Source organism: Pristis pectinata, chromosome 9 (genome assembly GCF_009764475.1).
Source record: "Pristis pectinata isolate sPriPec2 chromosome 9, sPriPec2.1.pri, whole genome shotgun sequence".
In the NCBI taxonomy this organism is placed as follows: Eukaryota; Metazoa; Chordata; class Chondrichthyes; order Rhinopristiformes; family Pristidae; genus Pristis; species Pristis pectinata.
Genome location: NC_067413.1, coordinates 57802146 through 57826791, shown reverse-complemented (window position 1 = coordinate 57826791; position 24646 = coordinate 57802146). Strand labels below are relative to the sequence as shown.

General features: G+C 37.2%; 1 protein-coding gene across 10 annotated transcripts in view; it reads right to left on the bottom strand.

Moving 5' to 3' along the window:
- The window catches only part of runx1t1 (RUNX1 partner transcriptional co-repressor 1), a 77374-nt gene extending 54680 nt beyond the window's left edge, over positions 1-22694 (bottom strand). Inside the window, exons 1-2 of one of the 10 annotated variants that reach the window (XM_052023355.1) lie at positions 22477-22694; positions 21420-21931 (exon numbers count right to left, since the gene is read on the bottom strand). In XM_052023355.1, coding sequence (XP_051879315.1) covers positions 21420-21447 — 28 coding nt within the window. In that variant the 5' untranslated portion in view covers positions 21448-21931; positions 22477-22694. Of the gene's footprint in view, positions 1-4316; positions 4380-4674; positions 4843-6924; positions 7022-7652; positions 7782-17721; positions 18099-21419; positions 22336-22476 lie in introns of those variants that run through there. The other 9 variants (XM_052023363.1, XM_052023364.1, XM_052023354.1 and 6 more) reach the window with 9 other exon arrangements.
- Between the last annotated feature and the right edge of the window lie 1952 nt (positions 22695-24646).

The following is a 24646-nucleotide window of genomic DNA, read 5'->3' as shown; positions in this document are numbered from 1 at the left end:
AAGTGCATAATGTAATATGTGCAGGTATTTACGGTTTTTGAATGAAATGTTGAAGTATTCAAGGAATCTCACAAACATTTGCTAAAATATTTCATATTACCCACCCTCACTCCCACAGATTTCTCTGGATTTAACGGGCTAGTGGCCTACTTCAACAAAACAACAGTGCATCTTAATTACAAAGTCGGCAGACTGAAAAGAACAGTAATGTTTAGAAATGTTATCACCTACCAAGGGGGATAATTGGAAGTGTCCTCAAACACAACTGAAGCTTATGCTGAAATTTAAAGCCAATATGTCAGGTTATGCCAGACACTATGCACTATGATACTTCTGGGCCTCCTCTCTAAATGGTTGGTGCACAGCAGTGAAAACCTTGCTGTAAGCCAAAAAGCTTGGGATGATGACTCTGTAACCAATGCTGAAAATGTCTGCACTTGCGACCCATCCCCTTAACTCATGCTGTTTGATAGTAATTATCTCTGTAATTAGAGGTTGGATAGGAGAATTGGTTTATGATTCTAATAAGCCACTGGTAAGTCTGATTACAATCCAACTTGTGTGTTTACATATATAAGCAGATCCACCACTGCAGCAGATGCATAGGGTGCATGTCTCTTGTGCTGTGTAAAAAAAGAATCTTGTCCTGTAGAACACAGGTGGAACATGCAAGACACGATCATCAAGATTCAAAGGCAGTCTTGGGAAGGAGAGCTCACTTGGTATGCAGGGGATGGTTTCTTGCCTTGAATACATTATGAACTTGCAGCACGCTAATATGCCATGCAATCATAAGCACCAGATGGAACAGTATGCCGTACATGTCCCATCAAACCTCTGCTTGTCAAGAAGATGTATTAGTGTCCCTGTACTGTTTTTTTTCCTGCAATCCCCCCGTTGTCCCCTTAGATTTTCACATTTCTTAGCATTCAGTTCCTCGATCCCTGAAGTACATATCCCGGGGGCTGCCTCATCTGTACTAGGTGGTTCCAAAAGCAGTGTTATTCCATTATATTAAATAAGGTGAGGGCTAAGGGACTTCAGCAGGCTATCTGCACAGTGCCTGTGGGAGAGCTACCAATTGCTGAAGCACAAAAGCTTGCTCAGATATTGTTTTAAACACAAGGTCACAGGCTTTTTAATTTAATTCCAGCATTAAAAAAAGGTGGCAGAATTCTTTTTCTAAGTCCATTTTTGGAAACATGAAACAAAAAGTATTCCCTTCTAAAAAATTCCATATCTCATTTTAAAGTAATTGAGAGGGGTTCAGCCATTATAGTGCAGAAATATATGGCCAATATTTTGTTGCATTGCACTTTGCATTAATCAGGCTGAATTTTACAGCTTAGAAGCAGCATTCAGTCCATTAACCCTTTGATTTGCAATTTTTAGGCTGCCTTTACTGCAAGTATATTTGGTTGCCTTGGAATAATCCATGTAAAACAATGCAAAACCAGTATTGTTTAACATAAAATGAAATGTTTTAGACTATACGGCAATATTAGGCATAAAGCAAAAATATATGCTTATGACTTTATGCAAAAAAGATAAATAGAACATAAAATTACTCCTTAAATAGTTATCTTTTATATTAAAAAAATTAACTCCTTTGCAAAACTTGCTTAGATTGTCCAAGACTAAGTATTAAATATTGAAAGCTCTTTGCTCTTGGTGAGTTGCTGCTTGCCTAAAGATGCCATATGTGACCCTCATGACTCTTGTGTTCAGCCACTCTTTAGGATGCTGCCAAAACAAAGCTGCCACAGCATACAAAGTCTCTGGGACCACAATATGAAAATCATTTGGTCCATTCAGTAAGTCAGCCTGCTATAAACAAAAAGCTAATGTTTTATTTTGTGTTTTGGGTATTATTTAAGCACTTTGTTTTAGAAATCTAGAAAACCCTATCCTTAAGCCACAAGGGGGAACTTCATTCAACCTCTAAACTCTCAGAATAAACCTTAACTAATTTTAGATGAAAGCATTTTTACAGAAATAACAGAAAAGAAGTCTGGACTTCCGTCATCTTTCAAAAATACTGGAAAATCTGACATGCTCTCTAGAAAACAGATTGGCACCTTGTAGACAAAGCATGATCTGCTGCTTATTCATATTGGTCAAAGCATAGCAAGTACTTTGAATTCTCCATAACTTTAAATGTACATTTTCAGACTGTAAAAAATATTGATTGAAAAATTAAAAATCTATAAATCAATATATTGTTTATTTGAAGTATTTCTAACAGTACCATAGAAATCTGTGTTAAAATAATGTTTCTTCTGCAACTAAAATGCAGGTAAGTCTCTTATACTTATTTAAAAAAAGGACTGGCGGCAGAATGGCTGTTTATTTCTACTGGGACTAGCTCAGTGCTGTCTGCAAGTGTTTTGAAAATATCACATGACATAGCCATGTGTTAAAAATTACAGCCAGTTAAGTTCTCTGCTAAGAAAAATATGTGGACAATTTATGAAATGCGCCCCAGGATGGAGATGTCCTAAGTAGAACCAGATTTTGAAAACAGAACCAATTTTTGAAATATAAAGAAAAAGAGTGTGGCCACATCTGGACAGCAGAAGTTAAGAGGGTGGTCTGACCTAATGCCAGGCCATTTCTAATAGAACAGTATCATTTTGTACTACAATGACCATGATCACTGATGGTCTTTCACGGAAATGACCCTGAGCAATGCCAGATGCATTAAGGTTGCTGTATTTATAAGCCTACATCTGTTCTTTCGAAGTACTGTACAGGGTTCACAAGATTTGCTTTGTGTAACTGTACACTATAGTAGCCTCCCTCACAAACACTCTCCTGTATACAACTGCCTGACAGGGCACACAGTTTATTACGTGGATATTCATGGGCAAACCACATCTAAAAGCACACTTTTGTTTCATCATTTACTGAAATATATGTTTGCACTTTGCAAAAGAAGATCAATTTAAACACTAAAGATTCACACAAACATTTGCTTACACCAATGAAAATTTCACTTTAAGTTTTTTTTCCTTTAAAGAGTTGGAAGGAACACAAGCATGATAGAAGGACACAACTAAATGGAAATCTTGCAGAAATAAAGGCAGTGTACAATTATTTTAATTTATTTAAACAATTAGGTTATCCACTTTGCCCTACTCACTGTAATTACATTTAAAGAACTTTTCTTGTGTTTTCTTGTGTTTCCTTAACTTTTCTTAAATGTTCTGCAACACTGATAATGTTGACCAGATTTTGCTTTAACAGATATCGAAACAGACCCTATCAGGATTCTGTTGCTTATTTTGATGTCAAATCATGGCATCTACATGCATGTTTATTGGTCAAAGGACCACTTCAAATAAAGCAAAAAAATGAACTATTATTCCAAATAATTGAGGATAAAAGCTCTCAGCACATCATCCATATCAGAGCTGAAAGCAGTTGATGTTATAAAATATCCTTAACCAACTAAACTTTGGGGTATTTTCTAAAGTGGAAGATTTTTTTTCCAATTAGTAGTTGTGCAGTTAAAGTTTATGGACCCAATTGTACTTATTTTAAAAATAAAAGGTAGCTTATTCTCAATGATATAGAAATTTAATAACAGTTGTAGGGGAAATTTGTGAAGACCATCTCATCATATTATAGTATAAATGGGTATCAAAAAATAGTCAAGTGTCAGATATGCCCAAAAAGATTAAATCCTGCACATGCTGTGGTTACACACATCTGTTATTTGCAGATTATGTACATTACAAGGACTGACAGTACAGCACAGCACAACAGCTTTTACATATCACCGTGAAAACAATACAATGCATAGCAACTACTTAGGGGTATAAACCATAGCCTGAAATCCATTAACATAAATGTGTTGGAAACGAGCAGCATTCTATGCAATGGCATGAGATTTAATAGCTCAGTACAATGATCAGAAAAGTCCTAAATTCCCTAACAATTCTTCAACAACTGGCAATACCTACACACAGCAGAACAGACAAGCAGATACAGTTTCAAAACACCATCTGTGAAGTGTACTCTCCTTTAAACAGCAGCCACTTCAGGACTTCTAACCAAATAATCTGTAAACAAACAGCTGCGCACTTTCAGTTTCTCTTGATACATATTTTATCTAAAGACAATATAACACTATCAGCCACATGGCTTAACAATTCACACACAACTAATAAAATGTGACATGTTGCATTCAAAACAAGATCTATCATCAAGACAATAAATGGTTATAATTTCACTTCTAGGTTGACAATTTCTAAAGCAAATATCCTGTCAATGTTACTCATAGACAGTGAATAGGTCACCTCCACACCACTCACCTGGCATTAGTGAATGAGCAACACACATTTACCCTCTTCTGCAAAAAAAATACAGAACTGGAGTCAGTAGACCTACTGTCTCCCTGCTCTGGAATGATCAGAAAAAACTGACAGCCATAAGGCTGGCTGCGGCACCCTACCTAGAGGCAGGAAACTGGGTGCGTGCTTTTGCCAGGCATAGACAGATGGAGAGCTGACACTCCGAATTGTACTTGGAGCAGAAATGTGAATGATGGCAGGAGCACATGTGGCCTTGCACCAAGCCTAGTCTCTTCAGGCAGAACAATGACATGGATGTATGCACAAATTATCTCTGCCCGAGACCCTCATCTGATTTCTTTTACTGTATCTTTCTTACCAGGTCCAACGCAGGGGAGGGCAGGGAAGACGTCAGCCACAGGGGTATTTTCTTGTGAAGACTTCAGATAATCTATGTCATTCTCTAAAAAAACGGAAATATAAATCTTTGATTTGTTTGTCCCCACTCCTTACAATCCTTCCACTACGATGCTTGTAGTATTCCTTCTGCCTTCTTTATAGCATATGATTCACATGTGTCTGAATGTAGATTCCACCAGCATTCAGCCTCTGTCAATGCAAATGCATTTTTTCCCTGTAGCCGCCTTAAACCGCTGATGAAATCCATGTGGGAACACAGGAAAAACTGACCTTTTTTTTGAGAGCGATGAATATGCTCTGTTCACATATGGATCAATCTATGGCTCTCTGACAACTGATGTCAGTTAACAAACACTCACAGCAGTGCTGCAGCCAATAAGCTGTTTCCTAATGTAATGCAGCTCTTTGGGGGGGGGGGGGGGGGAGATCCAGTGTAGTCAGGAGCACCTCAAAGGGTTATGAACAGCAATAATTGTCAGCTCTTCTCTAACACCAGCTATCAAAGGATTACACAATAAGCATTTAAAAAAATTTTTTTTTTGTCTTTCTTCTTGAAACGCCTCTTCTAAATACCAGGTCCACATCCTCAAAACAATAATTGTGGCTTCAAATTGATCCACATTAACATGAACCAATTCCTTAGGGATTCTCACCTAGTGGTTTATCAGTGAAAGGAATGACAAGACGAGAATGCTTATGCATCGGGTACTCCTCTGGTGTTTTCTGGAACCGTCAGCTGCATCAGGCCTTTATCTCTAGGTTATTTAATTACAGGAAAGGTGCCACACATGTGGTAGCATCCTCCACTTTAGTTTAATCCAAGCGGCTGTAATTTGCAATCAGTGCGATTCAGTGCACTTTAACTACTCTTGATATTAGTAGTAAGAAAATCATCATCTGCTGTCAGATATCTGTGCATAAATTCGTCAGCACCCAAAAACACAGCAACAATCTTAAATAATGACGAGGTCAAACCAGGTGATCACACTTGCATACTTTTAATTCAAGGCAATACCAAAGAGCACACGAAAGTCTGCAGGATAAATAGTAATGGATTCAGTTGCAATCTGAAAGTTTAGTATGTTTTTAGTACTTTGGATTTTTTTTCAACATCAATTTAATTTCAAATAAGAAGATCTAAAAGTACAACCATTATTGTCACTGTTTGAGAAAATTTTTTGCGCTGCAATCACGCCATGTGACAATTAAACAACAACATCACCACAACAATTACATACAAATTAACCTGGAATTACCAAAAATACTTAACTAGCTTTTAATTCAAATTTCAGGATGAAATGATCACCAAAAATATGCAATGGAAGATGAGACAGACACACGCTAAAACACACAGAGATGAAGGAAAAAGATAAAGACTTTAACAACTTTAAAACGTTAACAAAATTTCTGCCACAGTGCTATGAAACTCTAAATGCACTTGAGATCAGTAACAATACAGTAAGATTTTTCTACAAGTTTCCCTATCTGTTCCCTAACTATAAATTGACAACATATACACTGAATTTGTGCCTCCACAGTAGGTATTAAGTGAGTTAATTCAAAAGAACTGAAACCTCATTGACAGAAATTGAAAGCAATACTCCCAACCAAATAGCTTTCTACCCCATCTGCTCCTGCTTCTTGTTGGGCTTTCATAGAGGAATTAATAGTTTCATATATTCAAACCACCAAATAAAAGGACTCATTTAAGTTAGGCTGCATTAACAAAAGAGGAAAGAGAATAATAATAAAAAAGGCAAAATGAATTCAAATAAAGCATTTTACTCTAAGAGTTTTGCTTTAACAAAGTTGAATGAAGCCTTTTCTGACTTTTGTGCAAGACTTGATAAACTGAATAACATAGCACTCAATGATCAGCCAATGATCAATTGATGAATGGTTATTAAGATCCCCTCATCTTATGGTAGGTCTTTCTACAAAATGCCACACCAGCTTGGAGGGCGGACTCACCAATGTACAAATTTCCCCGCTTGCTTGTTTCCCTTTCATTCTCGGACCACTGGCCATCAATTGGGCTGACATATTAGAAAATAATCTTTTATGGCCAAATGGTAGTGAACAGAAATGAAGGCATTAGCATGCTTTGAAATTCAAATCTCCCATTTTTGACTCTAAAGGGTCTGATTTTCCACACAGCTGGAAGCTATTAGTGTTTTCTTAAAGCCTCCTGCTGGCAAGGCTGACCCACCCATGTGAAATCTGTCAGGGAGGGACAACTCTTGCACTTCTTCATAAACAGGCCAAGAGAGTTCACTTTCCTGTGCTTCTACAGTACCACAGCTGAAGTGTTTCTCTACAAGCTCAATCATCTCACTGCTGTCCTCCCTCCCTCCCTCCTCTCAGCCCTTTATTATCTGACTGATGATGAGTTGGCTCTGTTGAAATGCAAGGGTGATAACTTATGCTTCAATTAACTTTCTTTCCTCTGCACTGAAGACAAAAAAATATAAGGCTTAGTATGTTGGTTACCATCTGGACCACTCTCTGAATGTTACCCCCACACCATACTGCAAGCAAAATGTCAAGGCCTTCCCTCATTCTGTTGATCTGTTTGTTGTGAATTAAATTCAAATTTTATGGTCGTTTACACCCGGCTGAAATTGCCACTAATTATCTGTGTGGTATAAAAGCTTTGCGCAACTTATAAAGACACAAGTTTTATAATGTCCTTTCTTTCTGTGTGCATATTTACAGTACTCTAACAACTAGAGATTTCCCAAAGACCACTTCACTGCAGGTATAGAAATATTCATCAATAAACACCAATTAACTGTTCAGCCAATCCAAAGATTACAAATAACATATTGATTGCCTAAAACTTGTAAGTAAAAGAAAATAACTTCTGTGGCGTTTTAAGCAATATTTAGAAATACAGCACGGCATGTCACAAGAAACATTGCAAAGAGACCACCTCACCCAATAGCAGCAAGGGAAAACCACTAGGTGGAGCTGGTCATACAGCACAGCAGATGAAGTAGCAGATGAAGAGAATGTTGGGATCAGCTGTTCAGAGTGCTGGAGAACTGCTCACAAAACTACCAGGAGGCTCATTATCTGTAAAACATCTGAGTTTTTTTTACACAGGTAACCATATCTTCTACTTCTTAGTTCTATGCCAATGCAAGTTGAAAATGTTTTTATTCATTTAATGAAACATGAACATGTGAATATATTCATAATTAAGCTATTTCAAATATGGAAAAATACTGACAACATATTTACAAAGTGCTTTCCTTGTTATTGACCAATATTTATCTTGTGAATAAATTAAGTTCTTCAGATTCAGTCTCTGCAATATCTACATTGATTGAAAAACACTTAGCACAGATTTTATGTGGTTTTCTTTTCATACTTTGCCATAAATGCTGAAGATGGTGTAACTTCTAACCTCAGATGCAAGGAGGAACAGAAGGAGCAAAGAGCCAATTCCTTTGTCCACGACAACAGGCATCTGTCAGTGCTTAAGGGGCTGGGAGAGAGCAGTACTGGCAGGAACCCGAACTCCTGACCAAACCCTCTTTAACACAATGAATCCTGAATGAAAGGAACCCAGGCCAGGCAGAGATAGCATGCTGTCAGGAACCAGCTTTGACGTTTGTGAACGGACAGGACTGGCTTGCAGGATGTCAGAGCAACAAACTGCGGCTCAAGATACAGAATTTTCACACAGTTGCCACTGGATGTTTTGCTCCTCAGGTTGTTAAATACGGAAGCAGGAATGCTGTGTATGAGTCTGACCCATGCTACGGCTCCACAGAAACTCAGATCTGCTTCCGCTGGAACTTGCTGGAGCATCAACAGCAAGCTGTATTTTTTTTCCTGAACCACCATACAACTTAGCTTTGGCTAAACCAAAAAATGCACAAAAATAACATATTTTATTCTGAAATGTTACCATATTCCTCAAGGAAAAGATATTTTACAACATCTATTTGGATATTTCTGGAAGTAAACATGATAGAAACATACATCTCTTAAAGCCATCTGGTTAGAGACTGATCTCAGAGGCATTTTTTTCATTCAAAACTTTCATAAATCAGATGCATATGATAAGCTTTTTTATAAAGCTTTCCCAGCCTTTACAAAGGAAGCTTGAATCTAAGTTATTTATTGAAGCACAAAGACATGCTGATTAAAGTATTTTCAAACTGCACTCATTGACTTCTACAATGCAACCAAGATGGTCTTATGTTTAAAAAAAAACCTTTTGCAATGCCATAAGCCACAGCAAAACAAATATAACATGGCAAAAATGGATATGTTTCGTAAGGTCAGATGCTGTTAATATGGTGAAATTATACATGGTAAAGGTCTTAGAAGATACACTTTATGGGAAGGTCAGGAACATTATTATATATCTTTAATAAGTAATTTAGAATTTAAAGTATCCTGACAATTTTCTGGGAGGGAGGAAGAGAACGGAAGTAAACAGCAGAAGTGTAAAGCAGGGTAGATATTTTGTGGGTGCTAATGAAGGAACAGGGAATAGTACTCTTCCGAAACAAGTCTGATAATAGAAGCAAAAGGATTAAAAGATTTAAGTTTCATTTTAACATGCAATTCTGAATACTAAGAAAGTCCACCACTCCTCAGTGGATTACCTTAATTAATATCATATTTAAACAATCAATCTTATTTTTTCTTCTCCACTAGACTGGAGTAATACCAAAAATGTCCAATATATACATTTTAATCAATGTCTATTCATAACTAAATAGATTCAAAAACTTCGAAACTTCATTTTTTAACACAACCCTTCTCAATGAAGTTGATCAATCAATTTGTGTGGACGTGGCATAAACAAATAGTACCCAACAGAGGGTTAAAAATTCAAAAGAACTACAAATACTGCATTCCTCTGTGCTATACAACAGCTTGTGTAAATTTACCAAAGGCCACTGAATAAAAATAGTACAAATGAGTAACTCCAATGTAATGTACTGTATAGATCTGCCCCTCCCCCATGACTGATTAAAATAGTTTTGACAGATCAGTGTAACAGAGCCCACTGATGGTCAGCTTTGATGTGATCAGGTCCTCCTTCTGTTCAAAAAAATCACCCTGTGGAAAATTGTAGGCAAAGTCACAGGTAAGGTAACTTGCATAATAATGTAACTTAGTTTGCAATCAATGCTTTTAGATAGATCTGCCTTCCCATTAACTAATGCCAAATATAAAGCTTCAGCAATTAACATTTGGAAACATTTTTAAACCTATTCTGCTGATAGCTATATTTATGAAGACAGCAGAGACCAAGATCTCCAATTCTAGGAAAGTCTGAAGAGTGTGCATTGTCAGCTCGGGGTAGCTCAAAATTGGGAGCATGGAACAGAACCCAAAGTCCTGGACATTCCAACCACTACTTTAGCAAAGCACCCTAAATTTCTTCAATGATATTCAGTTGGATTCCTTTAGTGGACAATTACAGGCATGGCCATATGATAGTGATTTGGACTGAGTTTTTGTCAATGGAAAAGAGTGCCACTCTGCTGCTATTATATCAGCCTGAATTTTGTGTCTCCATGTCTAACAAGTAGACATGGTTTGATAGTTCTTTAAAGCTTGATTCACTGAGTATTCAATCTCCAAAAAGCTGTTTGACAGTAGGTCTGGGTAAGATTATGGGGCTGCTAGGAGCAAATTGTGTTGAACGTGAGTTGCATGCAGATAAGGCCAAAAAGTACATTGCATCTTCCATAAGATGCTTTAGCATACTTCAAAAAGGTGGTTTATTGATGAGAATCCATAATTGCTAACTGGTGTAATTGAAATTTAAGTACAGATAACTGTTAGGCTCATCATGACTGTGTTGATACCAAAACCAGTTTCCCACTTGCATGTCTGTGATCTGTATCTTTTTAATCTTCTTTTTGTTCAGATATGTATCCAATATGCTTTTAAATAGTGCTGCAGTCCTGCCTCAATAGTCATCTGCAATAAAGTATTCCAATCTAATAAATTCAATGAAAAATAGGTCCTTTCAACATTTATTTCATTCTTTGAATAATAATCCTAAATTTATGTTGGTCATTTGATAAGAAACAACTTCATTTCTGTTAAAAGAAAACTCAGGGGAAAATTTAGAGTTTGTTTAATTGTAAGGTGGACTTTTTCTGAGAATGCTTCTGAGGCTGATTCATTGTACATTTATGATTCCAGAATGTGCACTGATTAAATAAAAACTGCAGAAGAAGCATGCTGTTATTCACAGCAGCATCTGCTTTTATTTTGCTGCTCTTTGTTTTGTTCATTTTTAGGAAGTAAGAAGTTCATATCCAGGAATTTGAGATAAGAGCTCCAGGGAGACAATGCCCCAAGTCAGAAATAGCAGCTGAAGATACAAAGTCACATTTTTGGCTACCTCCCCGATGTTCTATTCAAATGAAAGTTCCTTTCTCTATTTCACTGGCCTTCCTATTCTACTTGATGAATTCCAATTGTTTTGCTGGTTAGACCAGACTCCTTTCTGCTAGTTCTCGCTTAATTTCCTTCGTCTTTTTCAAGCTATAGATGACTTTGGCCTCTAGCCTGGTTATCAATCTTTAGCCTGACAAAAGGCCTAGATGAGAACCAGATAATAAACTGCACCCTCCCTCTCATAATTAGGATCCTTCCCTGATTTTATGAATAGGGATAAATCTCATTTAACTTTCACTTCCATTGGTAAACTAAAACAGCATTATTTAGATTTTATAGGTAATAATATGAAAGAAACAAATAACTTTAGATGTTAAATAGAAACTTTGCCAGACTGAAATGTTTCAAGATCAATGTGCTTAAGCATGTGTCTGTGAAGAATTTGTCAATGATACAACCACAATCACTTTCAGATTGGCAAATTACAGGATTAATTTTTAGCATTGATAGAACTTCAATTACCATACACACGTGTAAATAGAGGCAGGCATACAGGCACAAAACATCAAAAAGCATTTCCATAGCACCTTTAAAGTAAAAGCCATCTCACAACAATTTCCAGAGGAGGAAGACATAAGAGGAACCAGAAAAATTTTGAAAAGCTGCCCAGAAACCTAGAAGTCCAAACTTGCCTTACTTCTCAGAATATCGTTTGATTGATACAATATAACCAAACTGGATTAAATCTCTGCATTCATTGAAAAAACAACCAATAATGCTATCTATGAAAATGAAAAGAGTTTGCATTTGAAAAATGCCTTTCGCCACTTCAGCCTTTTTCAAAAAGCCTTACAGCCAATGAAGTACTTGCAAAGTAAACCCACTGTTGTAATGTAGAAAACAGCATCAATTCCTACGCAGCAAAATCCCATGAACACTAATTTGTTAACAGCCAGATAATCTGCTTTAATGATGTTGATTAAAGGATAAGTATTAGCCAAAACATCAGGGATAACACCTCTGCTCTTCTTCAAAATAGTGCCCTGGGATCTTTTACATCATTTGACAGTGCAGAAAGAGCCTCATTCTAATGTTTCATCCAAAAAAGACTCCGTCCTTGCTACTGCACATTTATCTAATAGCTATAGCACCAACAGAGTACTAACCATTCTTGCCAAAACACACACAAGTTACATTAAGTTTGTAAAAAGTTCTAAAATAACTCCTAAAAGCGTGCTCATGTGAAAAATCAAGGTGAGCAAACTATATCTAATAATATCAAACAATTTAAGAATAATGATTAAGGAAATCCAGAAACCAGGAGGCTAATTAACAACCATTCGCTTAGCTTTTGCACCAGTGACAAGGATGAAGGCTGCAAGGATGTGCACTAATGAAAAATATACCTGCATGATGTACTTAAAAGGACACCTAAGATTACTATATAAATAAATGAAGGTATCTTTCAGTTTTCTTAAAATTGAAATAGGACAAAAGGGATTACACTTAATATACGTTACATTAAAATGCTTGGGAACCCTTTGCTCTATTTTTGTTACGTAACTGCCATATAAAACCAGACAACTTTATTGCAGTGAACATAAGGCAACACAGATAGAATTATGAAACATTTTAAGATGGTAAACAACAAAAAATTTTTCCACTGGTTATCAGAACATAAGGGTAAATATCAAAGGGTTATCTCTAATAGCCAGCAAATTATTAAATGTCAACCAGTCTCAGTTCATGGAAGTTTGTGGATTCAAGCCTCATTTTAAACTAAACCAATACTCCAAAGTTATGGAAGTGTGACTCTCCGAAATTGTCTTTCACATGAGGCCTATCTGCCTATCAAAGATCCCAAATACTAGTTGCAGGAAGAAAGGGAATTGTCTTATGCTCCTAGCCAACATTCTTTCTCCAGTCAAAAACAGCTGTGATAGAAATTAAGTTTAGCTCTTTTTTTGGTGTACTAAACATGTAGTGTGCTATTGCCAATAGGATCCTTGGCAAAAAAAAATAATGAAATTGGCTAAAAAAATGTTAAAAACATCACTATGGAATCATGTGCTAAAACAGGTCTTGCATAGTCCCAACAGGAGCTGTACAAGAAGCTCCCAACTGTGTCTTTGCTGCACTGATCACTGGGAAGATCGCAGATCTCAGAGAAACTCATTTTGATGGCAGCCACAAACAGCTGAATAAAAGGCTGCTCTGGATATGAGGGAAAATGCAGAGGAAAGGCAGCAGAGCTATCTTCTGTGTGTGTTTTGCCAATTCCCCCACCTTTCTTGATGGTCTGCCCCATTCAAATCAATGCTCCATTCAAATCACCCCAATGAATGGAATGCTACAGAGATCAAATGTAGCTCTGATGTGCATAATATAAAAAGCTTCAGTCTGTGATGGAACAATCAGAAATAAGGTTTGAGGCCAGCAGATGCTTTGTGCAAGCAATGTCAGAATGTCCAAATGTAGACCCTTAAACTGCTATCTCAGTACAATGTGCTCCTAGTTTTGAGTTTTCTAACAAAGTTTGTTGGTTGCTCCCAAAAGCCCCCATTTACGTTGACAAGGGAAAAAAACATGTGATATTTAGCATGTGACATCATTACCTGCAAGTTGATGCCAGGAAAATAATGGCCATATGAATGTGAGTTGCAAATAGTCTCTGGGCCAATATCCTGAAGTGTGCAATTTCACCCAGAAGTAATCACCGATGCAATCTTACACACATTAAATCATATTTCTGTGTGATTTGTGCATGAAAATCTCTAATCTAATGTCTCCAATTTCTAGGCTATTATCTTATCATCCAATCATCTTACATTAATAGGGCTTTGCCAAATGCAGTGATCTTATGTCCTTGTGTACACAATAAAACTGCATTAGTTCAAAGCATTTTGGGACATCCTTAGAACATGAAGTATGTTATTTAAACATAAGTATATCCTTCTGTTAGCAAAAGTCACAGAATGATAATTATCACAGGAAGATACACGTTAGATGATTTTCTTTCCCCATACAGAGGTTCGATTCCACAAGTGACTAATAAGGTAGATGCTGTCACAACATGTAAATTGGTTTTGGAAAAAATATATGAATGGGAATATAAAACATTATGGAAATGGAACAAAGAGGGATGGGGTAAATAATTTCATTGTATGATCACTAGAGAAATGGGTTGAATGGTTCTTTGTCTGCAAGCCCTGACTAAATGAAGTACCACTTGCAGAGATGTATTTTTTGTACCTCTCAAGGTATCATCAGAAAACATTGAAGAGATAATAAATTACCAATTTAGAGTTACAAATTCTAAAAATATTATACTGAATTGTTGCAGTGATGCTGCCAGCTCTCTGATATCCAGCCCACTATGCTCATGTGGTGGTCCAGAGCACAAGAAACAAACAGATTGCCAAACTCATTCAAGTAAAAACACTTTCACAAATCAAAAGCAGCCCAAGTTGTCCAGGTGCCAAGGTATCATAACCAAAGGAATTAATCACCAATGCCAATAGCTGTACCAAAAAATTATGATCAAAGAAAAAACAGGAAATGCTGATTTTCCATTGAAATGATCAACTTGTAGAACTTAACCCCTAAATTTAAAAATATAAGCTATTATGTTAACTAAATATTAGTCTGAAAATGGAGCAAATTAAAACATTATCATTCCAAAATACAACAGCAGTATCAGTTTTCTTACCAGCTTGCGAACTGATGGAAGACCATATGTTTATCTGAGATTCAAGCCCAAGTTTCCTTTACTATAAAGAAAGAGCCTATCATTGTTTTCTTTTAATAAAATGATTCCTGTGTTACTGACATTATGTAAAAAAAAGATGCCAACTGAGGACTTTTTATGGCAGATGGTAATGTAATCAGTTGCACGCACAAGATATTTTTTGATTGATTCCAACCATATGCTAAAATGTACTCATTTTGGAAAAGCTTTGCTTTGCCAGAAAAGGATTTTAAAATCATCCATTCTATTGTATATATAATTTAGTTCAGATGCATATACATATTAGCTACAGTAATGCCAAATTGATTTTTTATTACAGTAATAAAATTGAAAAAAAATGTAGACATTGTTATTTTTTATTCCATAAATACGAGGAAATCTAGTCATTGACTGTCTGCAGCACAGGGCGCTTAAACCATGAATACGTTTGCTTTGTGCAAATTTTTTTCTCATCTGATTTCATCTGTGAGAGACTCTCCCTGGAGGATGGGAAGAGAGAACCAATTATATCCACAGGCTGACTTCTCAAAAAAAAATGAAGGCATCTGTTTCATGCCAACAACCTCCACATGCAAGAAAATATAACTTTGAAGGCATCTGCGTTCATGCTCAATAGTCACAGATCTTGGGCACCATTGTAATTGCCCAGCTGCAAACATGATTTTCTGATTTCATCTGCTGAGCGTCTGAGCATGAAGGCAATGTAACAAACCAAGTTTTAAAAAGCCTCCAGGCAACTCTACAACAATTAAACACTAAAATATTATATATTTTTTCTTTATATTGCTCTGCTCTGATGTATCTCACCAAACCTTCTTCCTCCTTTCAGAATATTTCTACAAGTATTTTAATTGTACCTGTACAGTTCATTGTCATGTTGAGATTTTATTTAATAACTGCATTACTAATGTAATTAATGAACTCAGCAGCAAACTGAACGCAATACGTGAGCAAGTGCTCTAGTGCTCAATGGGGTTTGGTTATTTTATAGGGTATTTCTTTTTTTTAAAATTAATGTATCGCCTGGTTGCATCATTAACAATTCTTCACTTGTCTTCATCGCTTTTCAGTGTAAAACCTCACAAATGTTTCCCTCTACTTCCAAATCAAAGAAATTGTTTTATATTCCTGATTGGAAATATGAGTAAACTTGGGGAGTAAAGATACTGAAATACTAAATAGGGCTTTCTTAAAAATAAAACTGGGAAATTGTTTGATATTATAAAATTTGCATGACATTTAAAAGGTGCAAATTAAAACAATGTTTTTTATTTACGACTGCAGAGGAGAAAGAAGTGCCTGCAATGCTTGTTGGGGAAATGAGATTTCAGAGTCAGATGCTTTTCGTCTTAGCATTGTTTGCACTAAGTCATGAAATTCAATAAAATTGTGTGAAGATACACTAGGTGAATGTTATAAGGCATATGCTGCTCCTGTGCTTCCATAGATCAAGAATGGAATCCATTTCAAAACCTGGAACATGTATACGCCACTTTAAAACCCAAAGAAAATACACAGATAATCCAGGTACTTACTTTCAGACTTGATTTTCATAGTTAAATACAACATTTCTAGCAAATTATAGTATTATATTCTGTCTTCCTTTAATAAACGATGCTGCCACCACCTTCAGAATCACTCCCATAATTATCAATAATTGCTAAAAAGAAAATGTCATGCAGTGCCAAATTACTATCAAGATTCCGCAGGAAATATTTTTGTCCATTTTGTAAACTCAAGCTATTTAGACCAATAAAAAGCACTTTATTTATAGGAGCTTGTACTGTAATATCCAAAATGGAACAGATGTGGCAGTTTAGCAGAATACCTCTTCAAACTTTGCACAAATTGAAAACAGAAAACGGATTGCTCTTTCTTTTATCACATTCATTTTCAATCAACACTTTTTACCCTTGAAATAATTTGTGCATGGCTTTCATCTCAGCAGCACCTGCTGATCAAACAGAAGCTCAACAATTTCATGAAAATAATAGTCTTGAATATTCTTAAAAGTCATCCACATACCCACAATTAGAAGACAGATGATTTAGACAGACCAGCATTACACTAGGCTTTAAATTTCCCTCTTTTATTGGATGATAAAATATAAGGATTGATTAAAGAAGCTTTAAATTGCTACAAGCCCATGTATTTGCATCTTATGTAATGTAATACCCTTGTTTAAATAATAACCCCCTAGGAGGAATCAGAACACATCAATTGGGTTGTCTAAGGACATAAAGGTCAGTTACAGCAATATTTGTATACAGTAACCAGTGAGATCCTAAAATATCTTGCCACACACTGAGCCAGCCACGGACACAAAATGCCAATATGCTCAGAAGTAAATAATGATTTCTATTGTCTCAACCTATTGACCAGTTGTAATTATTCCCCTAAACAAAAGTACACCAAGCAAAAAACGAATTGTTAATTAAGATAATTTTTCATTTAATTGCTGAATTGAAATACATCCTGATATAACCACTTTTACATGTGCTGTATGCTATTTGAGCAACATTACCTATATTTAAACAAACCCACATCAGTCTCTACAGCCTCACAACACAAGAGAGCGAGTGCTATCAAATGTATCCCATCAAAAAAAAAGACAAAGGCTTTCTACCTCTTCATTTCAAGAGCTTTATTGGTTTTTCTGTGAGAGGCAAGACTATTTTCAGACAATTTACACATAATGAAATAGCAAATCAAGTCATTACCCTGACCATATTCTTTAGTATTCTAATGGTTATAAAGCCACATCAATAAATAATCCTTTGTTCTCTATTATCATCTCCCAGTAGTTAGTTTTACACTACAGAAAGCAGTCCGAGATGGAATGCTGAACCCAATTAAAGATAACGACTCTGGTAATCTCACCTTTAGAAGTCCTGCAGAAATGGTTTAGGTGATGTCAGATACTGTCAAGACCAGGAATGATACCTAACCTTGTCAAAAGGCAGCTTTTCTTCACTGTTAATCTTTAAATGTAAATTCACTGCCAGCAAGAGGAGCAGCAGATAACAGGTTACATCTTCACTCCCAGCCTTATCGACTTATGCATCTCCTCCAAACACTGAAAGCACCTATTCATGGAGATTACCTTCTGGCAGAGTGCACACCAGCACAACGGGTTTGTATTCATTAAACACACTTCCTCGGCTTATCTAAAATAAAAGGCTCGTCATGATGGCACATTGTGTGTGAAGGGAAGGCAATGTGCATTAGAGTGATTACAATATCAGCTCAGCCCAGATGGATCCAGGAAAATAAACAGAGGGTGTGTAAGAAGTTAATTGGCAACTCAAAGGGAAAACACGGACTGAGGATTATAGAAAATGGACTCCTGGCCAACTGCAGCCTGGCAGGACACCTGTCACCTGGTGGAAAGCTGCTCAAATTGTGAGAGCACATTGCCATGATGCAAGTGGAAAAGCAGAACTGTAATAAAAAAAAAAGCTGATGAAAAGCTTGGCACCACTATGAATATGGTAGATAAAAAGGCTCTGTCACAAATCCTCAACTAATCCAATAACATGGAAGCCTCATTGATATGACTATGGACATGACAAACTAAAATAACATTTAACTTAAAAAAGTGACCTTGTGAGAACAATTTCTCACCAGATAAATTATTGCCTTGAATTTTGGGATTATAGTCCAGTTTTAATCATAAAGTTTATATGCATAGCCAAAAACTAATTATGAAATGAATGAATGTTAACAGAATTATCATATAGTCAGTGTTTTATTTTCTAAAAAGCATGCACATCACAAATATTCATTTTCTAGAAGAGCTAGAGTAATCACTGACAGCAACTGCTTATATTTCATTTCTTTTGCCCTAATCTATAATTAGTGTGGATTGACAGGTGCAAGCCCTCTACACTTATAGACAGCTACTGAAGTTGGGCAGTGCCTTGTTCTGTTCGAACACCATGTAAGTAATCCCACTCAACACTTAGCAAAACAATTACCCATAACAAATTGAATTGATGCTTCTCCACTTAAATAACCCCCATACTCAGACCCAACCAGATATAAAATAAAATTAGGGATAGTGATATTAAAATCATTATTAAAGTGTACTTTAGTCTCCTAGTAATTATACACACCCTATCCCCATTTCATTGAAATGTAAAAATTAAATTTGTTAAAATTTAGAACCACTGCTATTATTAAAGTTTAAACAAAACAAATTTTCATCTGTGTTTTTATATGTAACTTCTTGGGATTGCACAAATTAATGCACTCTAGATCTGCTTCACAGATTGAAGATTGTTGAACAGATATGATTTTAAAATGTGATAAATGTCAAATAGTATTTCCACAAATATAACTCTGGATCAAATGTTATATTGCTTTGTTCTGAAGAAGTAATACTTCCAGCACTATATTCTCACTAGGGGATGCTGTTCCTTCTCCTTCCTGCAGTAAATTCGAGATCCAATTGTATTATTGTACTCTGCACTGGTTCATTACATGCAGTATTTATGAACATCAAAATTTTATTCAATGTTATAGAACACGTTTAGAGTTCCAACAAACTAAAATAATGTCATATTCTGAAATATAATGCAGGAAAAAATTACTAGTTTCTCCCTAAAAATGAAGAAGCACCATTTTAATATAATGCTCCACCCAGCAATATCTGCTGTACTATATTGAGATTTATATTATAAAGTCCCATTTCATAAATGTAGCAAAAACAAGATAAAAGCCACATTCTTCTGCAATAGTAGTGTAGATTGCAACTTTTTTTTACATGATGAAAGATTAGTAAAACACCACTGCTGTTAACATTTATGTCCTATTTTTACTTCTTTTGAAATTGAATAATTAAGTGATAAGTTATTATTCAAATTATGCAACTCTGAAGAATGACATTATTCACACCTTTGGAATAACAGCCATAATAAGGAGCATTTTAAACAATATACACTCTACAAAAATACTGAGAAAACAAAGCATTCCAAAAAATTAAGTCTGTAGAATTTTCCTTTTTCTGTGACTATCAATTAACTACTCATTCGGAGAAACAGAAACAAACTTTACTGAAATCTTTCTGGATGCAACAGGTGGGAAGGCTTATTGGTTCAATGTCCCCAATATGATCTTCAATATAAAATATATTCCAGTGGTATAATTCTAAACTAAAATTTTAAGGATGTTCTTTTATACTAAACGTATAGGTGAATTCAAACTAATTGAGCCAATTTGAAAAAAAACTTTAATTAGACCAAAATAAATATTGAAGGGTCGTGCAATGGTAATAGGATTAAACAAGTTGAGAATTTCAAGAAAATGTGTTCTCCATCTCTATATAAACTCTATGCAGTTTCTATTAAAGTGAAAAACAGCAGCTAAGCATATCTAATATCCATTAAGAATAATATTCTCATTAATTTGTTCACAGGTTACCAAACCATAAACATCAATTGATAATCCATTTCCATCTTCTGATAGTGATCATGAGAACTAGCCTCCTCAAACAAGCATGTTCTAAGTCACCTTTTATTTAACTGATAAGGCATCTTGATCACAGCACATGACAAGTTCCCACAGAACAAAGACCAAGCTTATAATTGAAATCCAAAGCTCAAAACAATATATTAACCTTCCATTTAACAACCAAAAGATCTCCATTAATGAACTGCATTGGGAAAATCATCAAAGTGAATCAAAAGATGAAACTGACAATTGTGACAACTAATGTTTTCAAATGCAAAACTGCAGATGCTAACTTTCTTTCAGTGTGAGCTGCTCACAACTAATGCAGTTGCTAAGAATCGTAATGAATTGGGCTTTGCATTGAATACTCTGCATCTAGAATGCATCTCTTGTAAAAGGGGAAAATAGGATTTGACAGGAAAGGGTGGTAAGAACTAACTGCCCTGCAACTCACTCTCCAGGTGGAGCCATTTCCCCTCTTGCCCCATTCCCTTATTACTCTATTGCATAATTGTAGCCCAAAACAAAGGCAGATGTAAAGATCCCTAGATAATAGGATTAGGTGCTGAAAATAGATCTAACAAAAGTCCAACGACAAGAAAGTTAAACACTAGTTAATAATCAAATCCCACAAAGATCAAACAAGTTAATTGAGGTTCTTTACACATTATGCCAACATCTTACAAGTGAAATTTCTGAATTTTGGAGAATTCAAGTAAGGACCAGACATTTGTTTTGACAGAAGGATGATGGCTGACTTAAGACCCCAAATGTAAAAGAGATGTAATTAACCTAAAAGTGCACAATCCGGTCCAGTCTGACCACTTTCCACAGAATTAGTTTTAATGTCGCTCAGATCATAGCAATAGTACGTTTTCTCCTTTTTTATGCCTTTCTTCAAATAACGTTTACGGTGTGACTTCACAAAGAATAAAGACATACTTTAAATCAGACTTGTACAATTTGATTCCAAAAACAATTCAGACAAATGTCACACCACAGAAGATCAAAACGTCACTATTACACTGGCTTAACTCGTAACTTGCTGCCTGAATGCTCCGAGAACTAAACTGACGCCAGGGAAAGAGAGAAATACTAGTCGGACAAATGTTAAGAGCCATACTTACGTTGATAAGATCCAGAGAGTCCAACCATTCGTCTATTTATTAAATTACAGAACTTCCAGACCTCGGCCACGAAATAAACAAGGAGGAAAGAATGTAAGTTTCTTCCTGTAACCAAGCAGATCCGTCCACAAGTAAAACTCGGCGCCAACTGAAGAAAAAGCTGAAAACTTCAGATCTCCCCAGCAAGAAGGACTATTGCCAACTTCAGGGAAAAGGAAAGTGGGAGAACTTGTTTGCTTTTTAAAAGAGATATATGTTATAAACGTGTTGCTTCCTTTGGATGCTAGCAGCCCCAGCAGGATCGACCGTGACGATGTCAGATCAGAAGACAAACTCCAGGCAGCCGCCCTCCATAGACGTGCACAGCCGGCAGATAGTCTTGTTAGCAGCTAGCAGTTGAAATGAGGAGTCCTGTCCGCAAAGCAGCCTGGCTCTGGAACTGGTTCCTCACTCCCCAGGTGCGGGGTGGGTGGGGTTTAGCCAGGGGGAGTTGAAAGAGGTAGAGCAGACATCTGTGTCGTGAAAGAGGTCAGGAGGTCAAGAATATGTTAACAATAAACTGGTGGAGTGTCTCCTGCTCTCTATCTCTCTCCCTCCCCTCTCTCTGAGAGCTGTGTTTGTGCGCCTTGATCCCTGGTGATGCTTTCCCAAGCCCGGCTGCCGGGAGCTCAGAGGGAAGGGCTGCTGCTGTTGCTGCATTCGGGCTAGGCTCAAGCACTTTCCTTCTCTGCCATCTGCTCCAGCGAGAGCTCCTGGCTTCCCTCCCCGTGTCTTATCGCGATCTGCTATTAAAACGGGACTTCCAGAATCCAGCTACTCTGAGATCTGCATCATAATCCCCCTTCTGCTGGCTTGTTTCCAGTCTGTTAGTTTTTTTTTATAACATTCAACTAGCTAAACGATACGAAACACAGCTGCGCCGATGCTACATTTTTCCGCTCTGATTTTTTTGCATGCAAAATACAAATGTACGATTTTAACACGTGATTGTTCAACTAACCCTAATCGTATTTAAAATATCATTATAGATATAATATGCACGTTATTTGCACAGTACCTCAACTATGTGGGCCAGACGAGGAATTTCATCAAGAAGAATTCAGTGTAAAAGCTGGCACTGGTTAATTGTTGAGCTGGAAGGGTGGTGGGGAGCGGGGGTGGGAGAGAGTCTGCTTTTGCCGTTAGCGCTGGCTGTGGCTGCACACAGGATGCACCGCTCGCCCCGCCTGTCAGGGGAAGCCGCTGCCCTCGCACATCCAGCCGTTCAGTCCCCACCTGCTGGGCTCTACCACCTGCTCCAAACAACAGCAGCACGTTCCCCAAAACAACAGAATAACACCCGTTGCTGCCAACTCGGGTCCATCTACAGTACAATATGAGGAGCAGCAGTTCAATTGAACTGCTGACTGGCGTTGGCTTAAAGCCCTAAAAGTACAATACTCCTTGTGGCATGCCGAGTCTTTACAAGTGCAATATCTTCTGTTGCTGATACACGTCAGTCGTGTCTCCCCAAGTATAACAGAAAATTTAAATTGCAGTATATTCTTCTGTGATATTCAATAGACGAAAGGCATGGGTAGACATATGACTAATGATGCTCAGTGAGAAATTTCACATAATTCACATTACACTCCCTTGCCAATATTCAATATTGATTTCAAAGAACTTCAGCCTTTGACAAGGTTCTATGTGGTAGGTTAATCTGGAAGGTTAGATCGCTGGTTAATTGGATACACAATTGGCTTGATGGTAGAAATCAGAGGGTGATGGTGGAAGGTTGTTTCTTGGACTGGAGGCCCGTCCCTCAGGGCTTGGTGCTGGGCCCATTGTTGTTTGGCATCTCCATCAATGATTTGGTTAAGAATGTACAAGGCATGGTTAGTAAGCTTGCAGATGACACTAAACTAGGTGGTATAGTGGACAATGAAGAAGGTTTCCAGGGGGATCTTGATGTGGGCCGAGGAATGGCAAATGGAGTTTAATTCAGATAAGTGTGAGGAGTTGCATTTTGGAAAGTCAAATCTAGGTAGGACTTTCACAGTGAATGGCAGGTCCGTGGGGAGTGTTGTAGAGCAAAGGGACCTTGGAGTACATTGAAAGTGGAGTCACAGGTAGACAGGGTGGTGAAGAAAGCTTTTGACATGCTAGCCTTCATAAATCAGGGCATTGAGTACAAAAGTTGGGAGGTTATGGTGCAGTTGTGCAGGATGCTGGTGAGGCTGCACTTGGAGTATTGTGTTCAGTTTTGGCCGCCCTGCTATAGGAAAGATGTTATTAAACTGGAAAGAGTGCAGAAAAGATTTAGAAGGATGTTGTCAGGACATGAGGGACTGAATTATAGGGAGACATTGGACGGGCTAGGATTTTATTCCTTAGAGTGTAGGAGACTGAGATGTCATAGAGTCACAGAGCAATACAGCATGGATATAGGCCTTTCAGCCCAACGAGTCCATGCTGACCACAGTCCCAATTTCCTGCGTTGGGCCCATATCCTCCTAAGCCCCGCCCCTCCATGTATCTATCCACGTGCTTTTCAAATGATACTATTGTATCTGCCTCAACCATTTCCTCTGGCAGCTCGTTCCATATACTCACCACCCTCTGCGTGAAAAAGTTGCCCCTCAGGTCCCTTTTAAATCTTTCCCCTCTCACCCTAAATCTGTGCCCCCTAGTTTTGGACTCCCCTACCCTGGAGAAAAGACTGTTACCATCCATCTTATTTACATAATTTTAAACATTTCTATAAGGTTGCCCCTCATTCTTCCATGTTCCAAGGAATAAATACCAAGCCTGACCAATCTCTCCCTAGAACTCAGGCTCTCTAGTCCTGTCAACACCCTCGTAAATCTTTTCTGCACTCTTTCCAGTTTAACCACATCCTTCCAATGACAGAGTGACCAAAACTGTACACAGTCCTCCAAGGGCGGCCTCACCAATGACTTATACAACTGCAATGCAACACAATTTTCATAAGATCACCTTCAAAGGTGATTTTATAGCGGTGCATAAAATCGTAATCATAAAATTATGATCATAAAATAAAGTCAGTGCAGGCTTCTACTGTGGCCATTCCCCTCACTAACAGGTATACCACTTTAATACTGCTGAGGGGGGTGTTCTTTCAGGGGCTAGCAACAGTAGTCAGGGTTCTGGCACTGTGACTGGCTCTGAGGCTCAGAGGGAAAGGGTGCAGTCAGACTTGAAAGTGAGAGGGACAGACAGGAGAT